This window comes from Hippoglossus stenolepis, chromosome 21 (genome assembly GCF_022539355.2).
Source record: "Hippoglossus stenolepis isolate QCI-W04-F060 chromosome 21, HSTE1.2, whole genome shotgun sequence".
Classification (NCBI taxonomy): Eukaryota; Metazoa; Chordata; class Actinopteri; order Pleuronectiformes; family Pleuronectidae; genus Hippoglossus; species Hippoglossus stenolepis.
In genome coordinates, this window is record NC_061503.1 from 11,607,846 (window position 1) to 11,621,056 (window position 13,211).

General features: G+C 43.3%; 2 protein-coding genes across 7 annotated transcripts in view; one reads left to right on the forward strand and one right to left on the reverse strand.

Moving 5' to 3' along the window:
• LOC118100205 (inhibitory synaptic factor 2A) overlaps positions 1 to 1,885 on the forward strand; it is a 29,325-nt gene extending 27,440 nt beyond the window's left edge. Inside the window, exon 4 of the mRNA XM_035145039.2 lies at positions 914 to 1,885. Coding sequence (XP_035000930.1) covers positions 914 to 1,097 — 184 coding nt within the window. The 3' untranslated portion in view covers positions 1,098 to 1,885. The remainder of the gene's footprint in view (positions 1 to 913) is intronic.
• Positions 1 to 13,211, reverse strand: part of dock1 (dedicator of cytokinesis 1) — a 170,973-nt gene that overhangs the window by 93,753 nt on the left and 64,009 nt on the right. For all 6 annotated transcript variants that reach the window (XM_035145037.1, XM_035145036.1, XM_035145033.1 and 3 more), the window contains 2 exons: positions 10,023 to 10,150; positions 8,156 to 8,251 (listed from right to left, as the gene is read on the reverse strand). In XM_035145037.1, coding sequence (XP_035000928.1) covers positions 8,156 to 8,251; positions 10,023 to 10,150 — 224 coding nt within the window. The remainder of the gene's footprint in view (positions 1 to 8,155; positions 8,252 to 10,022; positions 10,151 to 13,211) is intronic.

Here is a 13,211-nt window from a genome sequence, read left to right on the forward strand (position 1 = left end):
AAGACTGTGTGAGCGTGTGTGCACAAAGAATTCCACAAATTGCAAACTGAAATCTGAAAAAGAAAACGGGTTCAAATCAATGCCCAGGCAAAGCAAGCAATCATCTCCAGTGATGGGATTCCCTTTTGCTTTATGAAATATAACACAAAGTGGGCAGCCAGATGCAGGCAAAACACAGTGGGAAATTTCCCTGGGAAATAAGGATTGAAGTGAGCAAGATATCTAGGTCGTTTCAGCAGGATGAGCAGTGCTGTGACAGATGCTTGTGTGGGGGTCAAGTGAGAACAAGGCGCGACGTAGACTCTTAGTGTGGTTATAGGGAGAATGTGGCAGTCAAAACATGTCAAGATAAAAAAAAAAAGCATGAAGGGGAGAGAAGCCTGAGTGTATTCAGTGTCCATGAGGGAAGAATGGACATGGTGACGTGTAACTGAGCATTCAAACAACGGCCTGTTCAAAGAGAAGGTTAGCTAAGAAAAACGCACTGTTGAAAATATAAAATAAGGAAATAAGTGGAACCTTAACTATCAGAGTGATGTGATAAATTCAGCATTATTCACACCAAATTTATTCAATCAGAATAATCACAGTCATGAGGCACCCACCATTCTATTGCTAAGAGAAATACTATTATTACTCACTGATCCATTCATTCTAATCAATTCTGCAAATGTTTCAAAATAAAAGTCTCACTGAAAATGTTATGGGTTATTATTACTGGGTGGGCTTTAATGTGACTAAAAGGGGGTTGAATTAAAAGCAAGCATCCACTGGGAAATAACACAATCAGTGGAAAATTAGTAAAATAAGTAGGATGTCTATTAAAATAAGATTTTAAAAAATGTGTCTTTCATTAAACATGACAATAAGGTGGTGCCTGAACTTGTTGTGTGTCTCTGCTTCTTCGAGGTAGTGTGGAGCTGGACTTCAAACAGCAGGAGGACAAGCTGCAGCCGCTGATGAAGAGGCTTTGCCCCACGGACGACGGCCATTTCGCCCCCCTGCCTTACCCCCAGGAGGCCTTCACCTCCACCCCGAAACGCAAGTCCAAAGCTGACTCCAAGAAGCACGCTCGCTGGAAACTTTGGTTCCTGTGAGAACACAGAACCGTCTCCTCCCCCCCCTGATGCAGACACACAGGATTACTGCACCCCGACGGTCGTCCATATTTGTTTGGTTTATTCATCATCCTCCGTTTTTGAATCACATCTCCTTGGCTTTTTCTAGACTTATTAACCAGTATTAAAGGAGAGCTCCATCACTGGATACTGAACCGCCTCTCAGAGACGACGGGATGCGTAACGGGTGGATTCCGTGGAAAATTCTAAATGACACGCATACCAAAAATGGATTCTGAGTTATTTTGAACTAATTTTCTTCAAGCGGGGTGTGAAATTACACCCGGGCAACATATTTGGAGATCAGCAAGGTGAGAAGATGAATTTGATTTCCGTCTGTCTATTTGCATATATTTTTCTAGAAGACGTCCACTGGGCCCCTGTTCTACGGCACTGGTTCAGTGATCGTCACGTTTCTATTCGCCAGTTGGGACTTTTCTTGCCAGCCTCCAGGAGAGGCTGCCGGTCCGACCGCAATGTTCTGAAAACTACAACAACTGCATAAGCACAATTAACACTGTTCAGGATACATTTTCTCCAGAATAATTAAATAGAACTATTTTGAGTATTGAACTCATCATACATGTAGATCAACTACTAACTGTGACAGATTGAAGACTTTGGTCGTATCTGACGAAGAGATGTAAAGGAGAGAGAAGAAGTTTATCAGTAGTACTTCGATCACCTTTCTATCAATTGCTAAAATGTCTCCTTGAACTGACTTTGAAGCAGAGAATGAATAAATAACACTTATTTTCTTAATAACATTTGCAAAGTTAGACGTCAATGTACTTTTTTCTATATAAATATATATCTATATACATTCACTTTAAGGTTTAGTGGAATATATTTATTTGAGCTGCGACAAAGGGGGCTGTGCATTTAAAAAGAAAAAAAAGTAAAGCTACAGCGCAAAAGAGGTAAATTAATTTATTTCATACATCAAACTTATTTATTACTAACTACACGGTGCATATGGTCATTAAAACCCTAAAGGGAAGAGCAGTTAAACTCCATGCCTTCCACACAGAAAAAAAACTTTTATCGATCCTTTATTGCTCCAGTATTGAAACCAAGTATTATAACAAATGACAGTGGTTCATAGCACATGCGAGGGGTTCGAGATGATAGCTGTGATTGTATTGCTGCAGTACCTTGCGTCAGCTACCATGACAGCTGCTGAAACCAAGCCAGAGAGACTGAATGTGCCACTTCTGATCACAACCAGGGCTTCTACAGTGCAGGGTGGCAGGCGTGTGAGCCTTGCATGCTTTTTACGACCTTCAGATTTTGCAGAAACCTTTTCTAGCTTTTCAAGAACAATTTTTAAAGAGAATGGCAAAAGGTTATTTTCCTTTTTTTCCCTCAAATGTTCATTTTTAATTACCAGCTCCTGCTCGTCGCTTCCCATCTATTCGACTGTAAATTTAAATCTTGTATCGTAACTCCGAACAGGGTTCAAAGACTATGTACAGCCAAAATAATATTTGCATTGATATATAAATGTATGAATATATATTCTTTAGCATCAAATAGGGCTAAAACCATTTTTAATGAGTGGGAGAGCAGCCAATATCTGAAAGAAACAACATTAAGCTAACAGCGCCTGGAGGAGAATAAAACCCACGTCGCTCTCAAAGCCAAGAACACTGCCCCAAAAGACAGGATTATTTGCCAAAGTGGTTTCAAGGGCGTAAAACAAAAGCATCTTTATCTACTGTCACAACAATACCTGGCAATCTACTAGATATCACTCGTTTGACCTTCACAAACTGCAACATGCTGCTTTCTGTTGTTGGCTCCATGTGATTCACACCTCCACTCTTGTACATGCCAGGTCCGTTTCTTTCGGTAGTTAATACTGTAGCATCGAGAGAGAAGTAGATGTTTATCTGTACCTTAAAGAAGTGCAATTGATTTATTATGTGCAATACTGTGTATTTTATACTGTTTTTTTAAAGAAGAAAAAAAAAATGATAAAGATATTTAATATGCAAAATGTGAAAAATAAAAACAAGACATCTACAGAGCTCTCAAAGCACGAAGTAGACTGAGTGTCCTTTGCAGAATGGTTGCATAGATGTTGTTTCCATCCGACTATCTGAACTCCGGAGAACGTCCGGACGATGGGGACGTAGTTGGCTTTTCACGTATTTACAAGCATTCACAACCAAGAAATCTCTGGAGTGTTCAGCTGAAGGGTGGCGCAGCAGGCAGTGGCAGACCGCAACGTGTAAATTCCATGGTGGAGATCACATGTTTACAGCACATCGACACCGGCTCTTATCACCAAAAGCTCTCTTGACATCTTTGTCGGTGTCTTTTACATACATACGCTTTTTCATCCTGAGCGATTTATTTTCTTTTAGTTTTTTCAGTCTTGCGTCCATCGCGTGTTAGAAACTTCATCAACGACTTGCTCGTGATAACTCCTCAGGAGGATCTCCGGCTGTTTTCTCACATAAGCTCATTTGGACATTATCCAGAGTTATTACTCGCGGCACGGTTGGAGAAACTGTGTCCGCAGCAACTCGGACATTTGCAGTCTCACCTATAGCCCTTCCAGGGAATTTCAGGAGATTATCCAGAGTTAAGTATATGTCAGAAAGCAGCTCAATTAAAGGGTTTGTTCATTGTGAATGTACATCTGTTTAAGTATAGTAGAACTAGTTTAAATATCGATTTAAATTATGTTGTATCCATTACTTCAAACAAAATTTCACTTACTTCTATTGAATTGCTTTTGCAAGCAAAAACTCAGAGACACATATCTCACACCCTGGGCAAACAGAACCAAACTATCTGCATGGCTGACGAGGGGTAAGTGAAATATGTTATTTTTTAATTAGGAGGAACCAACCTTGTAGAAACTAATTTAGGATTTCACATAGGGCACACAGTTCGCAAGTTCTGTATGGAAAACAATCAACGCTGCACATTTCAAGGTTGAAGATACACGGAAATTCAAATGTCTTTTATGTTGTCAAATGGCACAACATGAATACAACCAGGGGATAAGCAGCAAAAAGGCTTCTGGTGCAAAAAGAAAAACTGCCTTAGAACCTGCTCCTGATCCAAGGCTGACGGATCTGGCTTTTTCCCTCCTCGCTTCAGGCGTGTCCATGCATTGGTGTGTGGGTAAAATGCAGCAGCCTGATGTTGGTGCAGACCAGCAATGAGGCGAGGTCATAAGGTAAACTGGGGACAAATGCCCAAGAGGTGCAGAGTCATCCTCACACAGATGCACGAAGCTCCTGGAGCCAGTGTTGCTCGAGGGGCCAGTGCTGCCGCCCTCCCCCTTCTCCTCCTCCTCCTCTCACCCACAGAGGGGCCATCTCCACAGGGCTCCCCTCCCCCTGTTTACAGCACACCACCAAGGGCACAAACAAGATGCCCAGTGCAGCTCTGCATCTCGCTCTCTGATACCCATTTAGAGCTGTCCACTGTTATTTCAAGGTGACGCGAATCAGCGTGCAAGACCTGGTCGTTTACACAAAGTGAGCACACGTTTGACACGAGTCGTCACAGGGTCAATAACCCCAGGGGAACTCTCAGTCAAAGTTTTGAGCACAGGGGAGGCGAGGAGAGGTGCATGAGTGAGTGATGAGTGAATGTTTGAGGAATTATGATGCAGTGCCATATCCCACTATGCTTCTTTTCTGTATGAGCTCTGCAGCTGTCTGGCCAGTGGGGGAGAGAGAGAGAGAGAGAGAGAGAGAGAGAGGCGAGGATGTACTTAGTTGTGTGAAATATTTGGACAGAAAGATATTAAGACAGAGAGATAAAGAGAGTGATACAGGAAGATAAAGGAGAAGAATCCCGTCTGATTAAATGTCTGACGTGGCTGTGCTGCTATTTATACTGTGGTTGGTCAGTAAGTGCATGCAGCAAAGGAAATGCTGTAGCCCCTATAGCCGGTCAGCCCCATACTGTCAATCAATAATCCAGAGTCCTTCCACTGCAGCTTTCCCCCCCATTTCTTCTGCACATTGCAGGACTTTGAGCAGGACGACTGTGAAGAACATAACAGCAAACTCTCACCAGTTTGTCTTTAAAACAGCGGCTATTAAAAGTTTAACGAGTCATTTAGTCAACGTTGAGGTGAAGCTGTCGAGCAAAGTATCCGATTTCGCTTCAGGTCTGTTGGTTATTTATACATTTTTACGTGTCAGTACATAACTAACAATCAGACCTCAGTAGGGCTAACATAACAGGCTAAGACGAACGTAAAGGGTTGTTTCAATGGGTTTTCTTGGATTTGTCAAACGTGCAGCTTCTTCCGGCCGCAGCTTCCAATCCGTGTTTATCTGCAGGGCTCATCTGGAAGTTTATACTCGAGGAAAAAATAATAATTCAACAGCATAACGGTAGAACTTGGCGATTTCAGCAGGGACCGGTGAAAATGTTTCTGCTCCTCTCCTAATGTAAATGTATTCACAAGGACTCGTCTCAACCTGAGTGAGGGTGGACATGAATACAAAGCTGCAGCCCGCTAGGATGTCCGACGATGCAGATGTGCGGCATGTGCGTCTAAGTCGCTAACTAGCGCAGCACTGCAGTGACAACACACAACAAAAACTGCCACACCCCCCCCCCCCACCCCCACCAAAGCCGGCAATGAAACCATTCTCATCATCATTCTGCGTCCACCGCCACCAGGGGAGCAGGTGGGACAGGGAAGAAAGAGAGAGAGAGAGAGAGAGAGAGAGAGAGAGAGAGAGAGAGAGAGAGAGGCAGAGTACAACATTAATGCATAAATCTGAATGTAAGAGAATGCCACTCAGAAGAACAAGGTGTGTGGATGGCGGCCGTGTTGTGTGAGCTGCAGCGTGCAATCCGCCTGCAGAGTAGGCAGCAGTTACCATGAGGCGGAAACAACAGTCCTCTGATTAGACGGCTACGACTCGTCTCGCAGCACAAACTGGGTCTCGTCGCCGTTAAAAATTCACACCAACCTTACTGATCATTAAATAATGATTGCGGGACCTGCTTCAAATGCATCTTCCGTCTGGAGCCCTATAATATGGATAGTGTTGGAGTTAAAGAGCCACGGTGCTCTCAGAAAGTCGAGGCTTTGATGTGACCTCTAACTCACTCCGTTTGAAGGGACGCTGCACGCTGATGCTGAATATTATGCAGGTACTTAGAAATGTCAAGGCAGTCAAGTGCAGTGGCTACCGAGCTAAGGAGACAGCAGCTGACAAGAGAGGCAGGGGTCAGCGGGGACAATTAAAGCGAGCTGTATACTGTATAGTGTGGCAAAGTGAGGCAGAGGGCAGCAGCACATGTACAGTATACAAAGTAGATGGTTTCAGCACGGGCCACTGGAGGTCATGGGTAGAGCAGTTTCATTAACCAGAAAGGCACCTGCTCTGCCGTGGTTCCATTCAGCGGCCACAGCTGGAAGCCGGGAACGCTATTTCACCTGCACCAAGGGGGACAGCCGGAATGGATGCACTTAATATAATACAGCGGCGAGGAGACGTAGCAGTGCAGCCTTCATGAGCGTCGATGGGCTTTTAGACTAAGTGGCTGGCAAGTTCCATATCTGAAATATGAGATCAGAGGAACCCCACAGCAGTGAAAATAACAGGGTTGGGGGAATGGCAGGATCAGGTGAGGCAGCTGCTCCGAAGTTCGAACTATGTCTTTAACACCAACTCGTAAAAAACATTCTCTCTGGACCATGCAAGATTTGCATCACTGGCATAACAACTCACAACAACAACTTGAGAGCCAGAGAGGGAGAGTAAGTGGGAGTCTGTATCCCTCCAGGAAGCTGGCCGAGAGAAAAAGGAGCAGCAGGGATGGCTCGCCCCAACTCACAGCTTCATTAGCTTTTTATTAATCAGTGTGATGCACACTGGCAATATTCTACACAACAGAGGGTTACCCATCAATGGGATCGGCTTCGCTGTAATGCGAGAGAGCAGCTCCAGAATCACTTTACTGCAACTTAGAGAGTACGTGAGAGAGGAGGAGGAGGAGGAGGAAGAGGAGGAGGAAGAGTGTAGGAGAGGACACGGGAGACAGCGGATGAGTGCTGCAGAAGTATTACAGTACTGTGACATAACAAACAAACGCTCGCAAACAAACACGGGATGATTAGTGTGTGTTAACTCTGGCTTTATTTAATTGCTGCCTGGTGCGGCTCAGCGACTGGCGGTTCAGGCAGAGAAGCTTCCGTTTATACAGGTGAAGCCGTTTCCTGCAGCTGCCCAGACGGAGGCAGGGTGTTTGGCGTGCAAAATATTATAAATGACCTGACATGGGAGAAGAAAGGATGCTGCGTCAACTGGTGAGAGTATCAATCAGTCAGTATCATACAACTCCCCCCGTGTACTTGAAATTCAGAACAAATGTCTCTCTCGTCATTTATCTGGATGTATCTGTCCTATATGTTCTCTACTGAAGTTTCACTTTCCCATCACATACACAACAGCAACAGGAGGCAACAGGAAGTCAAAGAATCCAGAGGTTAATGTCCACGGGACTGCATTTGGAAAATGGATGAAGGCTTTGCGATGCACATGAGGCAAACAGCGTACTTATACGATGACTGATAAGTGCATTAATTGCTACCCCGCTCGAGCGGAGCGAGTGTGATTGGGAGAAGGATGCTAATGGCGAAGGGGGGGGAAGACGGGGTGAAAGCGTGATTAGAATACAGCACAGAACATCAGAAAGGTTCATAAACGAGTAAACACACAAGCTCAAAAGAGAAATGACGAAACAGCAAAAACACACACAGGCTGACACACCGGTGACAGCAGGAAGATGTGAGCAGATCAAAGCTTCTCTTAAAATGCGCTTGTGTGAAAGTGTTGTGCCGAGGTAGTTTGTCTTTAATGAGAGCTTTGGAATGAAGCTGAACTGAAGTTGCTCCGAGCCTGTGGGAGGTACGCTCGTTGTCGTACACGAGCCTCTAAATTTGAATGTGAGAGAACATGAGTACATGTGTACAAGTAAAAGTAGAAGTACAACAGATGTCGGTTGTCGGGCATATGGAAAATAACAGTTAGAGAAAACAGACTTACGATGTGAGGGGAGTCGCGGCCCATGGAAATAACTGTCCTGTTAACTGTCCGGAGCAGCTTCTCCATGATGATCTGCACGTGCCACTGGGTCGGACCCTGCAAAGACAACAACATGCGTATCAACACACAAACGTAGGAGAGATTCGACAAAATGCTAAGTACTTCTAAAAGTACTTCAAGATACTTCTCACTCAAAATATTAGTGGCTCCATCTGCTTCGCAATAGAATTTGAATGAATGATTATTGAATGTCATTGTAAATTTAAATAGAACCTTGAAACCTTGATTCTGAAGCTGCTATTGATTCAGACAGACAGTGACTCATGAACATTCGGCAAAAATATCTGCACAAATAGACAAGTACATTACCAAAGGAAGAAGGAAACCAGAAAGTCATTGATGACGACTAAAAACATGTATTTATCTCATAGTTTTAGATTAAACCACAAACTGATTTAAGAAACTGTGACTTAGCTGCTTTTTGAATAAACACACAAATAAATGAATCTGCTTGCCCTCACCAACTGATGTGAAAGATGTTAATAAATCTATTTAATTTTCATAAACTTGAAGCTGAAAGTATTAATTTGAAAACATTTTGTCCTGAGAGTCCTGCCAAATATGACTGATGCGGTCAAAACGATTCAGACTCTGCAAATCCCAGCTTCTGGGAGGGAACACACCCCGGGGACATCAGCACCGTCGTCAGTACTTTCAGTTGCTTATTAGTCTGAGTGAGCTGAGGGGCTGTTTCTTACTGTCTCTACCTGTGGGGAGAAAAATCCTCGGAGCAGACCGAGCTCTGCCGAATCAACCTAAACTTTCAATAATTCACACAGCTCCTTTTTGAAGAAATCATGCATGCAAGTCTGTGCACATACACTGACACCAAAAGATTCACACAGTCTCCGGGGGAGTATAAACTATCTGAAAGTTTCAGATATTGCCTTTCAGCCCAGCCAGTGTGACGCACGTCTTTTGAGAAAACACACATTATTCCCAGATTGTACAGGGCTGTCTCAAATCCCCATGCAAACGCCAGCGCACAAAGAAAAAGTCCCGATGTTATTTTTTTCTCTACAGGCACATTTAAGTCTAAGAAGGTTTGTAGAGGCAAACAGATGTGTAAGAGAGGGCAAGGCAGTGAGAGGAAGCAGCAACACGAGAGACGCAGAGTGTTAGAACCAGAGCAAACGGGAACAGGTGTATAATCCCTGATGAGGAGTGGGATACAAGGCTGTGGTGATCAATGGTGAGGGGAGTCTAAGAGGGCCGGAGGGAGGACATCAGGAATCAGGACATGCTGGAGGACGACACGCGCACACACGGGAAGTGGTATTTGCGCGAGATTCGTCATTTTGCTCATATAAAACAACCAATTTTAAGACGTCAACCTGGGATGTAGGAACTTGTTTTTGGCTATTTTTCTATGGCTTTAAAAACAAAACTATTTCATAAATTAATTTAATAACTTTAACACAATGGATTGATAGTAAACAATGTATTCGATTTGAATGGTTGAAGACATTATCGACTTTGTGACTGACTTTAATGACTGCACATTATTATTATTCAGACCACATTGTTATACGCTTTTGTAGGTCTAAAACACAGAGGACGTTCATACTGTTCAAGATGGCCTCTCCCCCGCTGAGCATTGGATCACTGAGCACAGACAACTTTAGGCTTCAACAAACAAACACGCTGAGAAGGGCAATGAAATAAATAAGTGATTAATGACTACTTAGTAAAAAAAACTGTCAAAACTGGCTCCTCTGTCATTGTTTGGCTGGATTCCCTTGTTGTGCTGCTGTTTATCCCCGAGGGAGATAAAAGTACATGAAGCTGTAAGAGCTGTGTTCCTCACCACATCCTTCCTGTAGAGCACCTCCAGGATGTCACTGAGCAGCTGGCAGCAAGCCTTCGGTTCCTCCCGCTTCTCCAGGTGGAACTTCAGCTGCTCTGTCATCAGTGGCAGGAGGATCTCTCGGCAATCTGCAGGGACGACAGAAAAGAGAACACGCGTTCAAGATGCCGCCCGACACGTAGGAGCAGATGAGCGATCGCAGGAGGCAGTGCAGCATATGCTCGACACGGCGAAGCTGCAGACGCGCGCATCTTGTTAATGGCTTCCTCACAGCTCAGAGGATTAAATTAAAACAATGTAAAGAGTTTATTAAAACAACATTGGAAAAGGCTCAAAAAAATCCCTCAGAGAAATTAAAGTACAACAGTGTGACAATAATCAAACAAAGCCATCAAATAAAACTCCTTTGAAGTATCCATCCATCCATTGTCTCCACTGCTTATCCTCTTGAGGGTCACTGGGGGAGCTGGAGCCAATCCCAGCTGACATTGGGCGAGAGGCGGGGCTACACCCTGGACAGGTCGCCAGGCTACAGGGGCAACATACAGAAACAAACCGCCATTCAAACTCACATTCACACCTACGATCAATTAAGATTCTGCAATAAAGCCAGAGGAGGCCGGAGTAACTGGAGGAAACCCACACAGACACGAGTAGAACATGCAAATGTCACCCGGAGCCATTTAAATATCATGGAGGTAAAATAATTATAATTATCAAACCACCTACTGACCTGACACTACAGCTAATTGCATACTCAGTATCAGCACGAAGAATTTAACCAAAATAGACCAAACCCACCTCTGCTCCAATAATATCCACTGTCATGGTGTCATTATTCAAAGCACCTTATCTATCACTGCTGCAGAGGGCAACACTGGTGTGGAAATCAAACCTTGTAATGTTGAGAAGTTCAAGCATGAACAATAAAGCAGTTTACATATATTAAATCATCATTTATTTGAGCCTAAAATAGAAGATTAAAGCAAAAAAAAAAAAGAAACAGTTACAATTTAATTAACTCTACACAATAAAGCAACCAAACCAGACCTGAGAGTTTTGCCGATGATGATGGAAACATCAAACAGTGAGTTTCCACGCGTAGAGGGTGGAGAATTTGGTTGGCGATTGGACATGGAGGGACAGAGGTGATAAGCCACCGAGTATTCTCATGAACGGTAAACCTAAGGCAGTCGGCCATAAAATTATCATATTTTTTATTAAACCTTCTGATTCCAATCTTAGTGGCACTGTGCATATGTGTGTGTCTGGGGTGGGGGCTGGGGTGTCATTTAAAAACCTGGAGTTTGCCTGGTTTAATTAAAAGGTGGGGGTTAACGGTTAGGGGCTCAAGTGATATTTTGTAGATTTATGGAGAGGAAAGCAGTCAAACTACTCTTATCTATCCAGTGCTACATGTGACTTATCGTATGAAAATAAACTAATAAATAATCTGCAAAGGAGAGAAACAAATTTTAAATAAAATTCTATAATATTAAAAAACTTTCAATGCATTGGCAATCTTTCTCCAACAGAAAAGTAAGCACTGATATTAATGTGATATCGAAGGTCCCATATGTTTTGGGTACTTAAGTCCACGAATACATCTTAAACTTCAGATGAAACATCAGCAAAGTACGGGACCTTTAAAAGATGAGAACAGGAGTAGAAAGAGCAGGACACTAAGTGAGACTGTGGCAGACAACAGGGACAACAGCACTCTTCAAATAACAAGGTGGAGAGACGCCGCCGCGTCTCTCCACCGTCTCCTTTTGAATCCCTTTTAAAAATCCGAAAGGGAAAATAATCATTGAGTTATTGTTTCACAGTTATGTATTGCAGACTATCACTGTTAGAGTGTGTGTGGGATTCCGCACAGCAAATGTCATGGCAATCTTTTCTGTTAAGTTTTGAGGTATCTTGTGTAATAGGTTGACACTGTGGCCTCTGTGTGGTACCACTGCAAAGGACAAGGAGGTCATCAACATAAAGAATATCTATACTCTGAGGACTATCATCATCCACTGCAAATTCTATATAAAACAAACCAATATCCTTTCAGGAACTTAAAGGTTGGACATTTTGTCAAAAACTTGCAGAGTCACCAAGGTCATTAGGATTCATCTTGATGAAATTGTTGTCAAGATATTTCACTTTGAACCAGAATTGCATCTATTTGGTAATTTGGCAATAACCTTTGTCTGCCTGGTATAGGCTGAACACAAACATGTCACTTTGCTTAAGAACATAAATAGAATGCTCTGACCGAACAACTGAAAATACTCCACAATTTCTAAATGAATACAGAACTGTCTTTACTAAACGCTGTGCACCACTGTGTGGAGAGTTTAATGCCTTGGTTTTCAGGGCCTCAGTCCTCGTTGTCTTTGCGCCTCCTCCAAATTTCAAAACACACAGGATGGACAAACGGACACGGACATGTGAGCACGTGCATACATGCTGTACATATGTGCACTCTCACTTCGCTCACACACACTAGTTGCAGGGTGGGAGCGGGACAAGCAGACTGGAACTATCAAGCCAGGCCATGAGGGCTCTCCACAAACTTCCAGCGCAAACAGATTTTAGCCGCTACACTGATTTTGAGAGCAGCTGACATATTTGTTCTCTTCCAATGAGCCCATTTGCAAGTGATTTATGCATCTGTCACGCTCTCTCCTTTTATATCATCAACGGTGAAGGTGAGACAATGCTTATCCTCCGAAATAAAAGAAAAAACACTTCCCTCTCTTCTCAGATCATTTTGCCGTCATCTGCAGCAGGGAACTGCGCATTCACACCAATCAAAATCAACACACAGCTTTTCAAACTCCAACTTATAGATGCAACCCATGGGGAGAGGAATGTGGTCTTGTTCTCTAAAGTTGTCATTTACAACAGACACAGGCCCATCTGGTTACTGGATAATACTATTTTCGGGCATGCCTTTGCACAGGAAGTGCCAATATGTTAATCATTGTGCAGTCTACAGGAGAGAAAACACATTCATCAGAGAATACATTCCATGCATGTTGATGAGCAGGTGTAGACTTCTAAGAAACTCAATATTGACGGTGGAGTATCAAGGTAAATAGCTCTGTCTGGAAATGTATTTGCTCCCAGAATTCCAGTATATTTCAGAATGGTATTGGTCGGCAACGGGTACTGTCAAGGACCAGCTGTTGATAA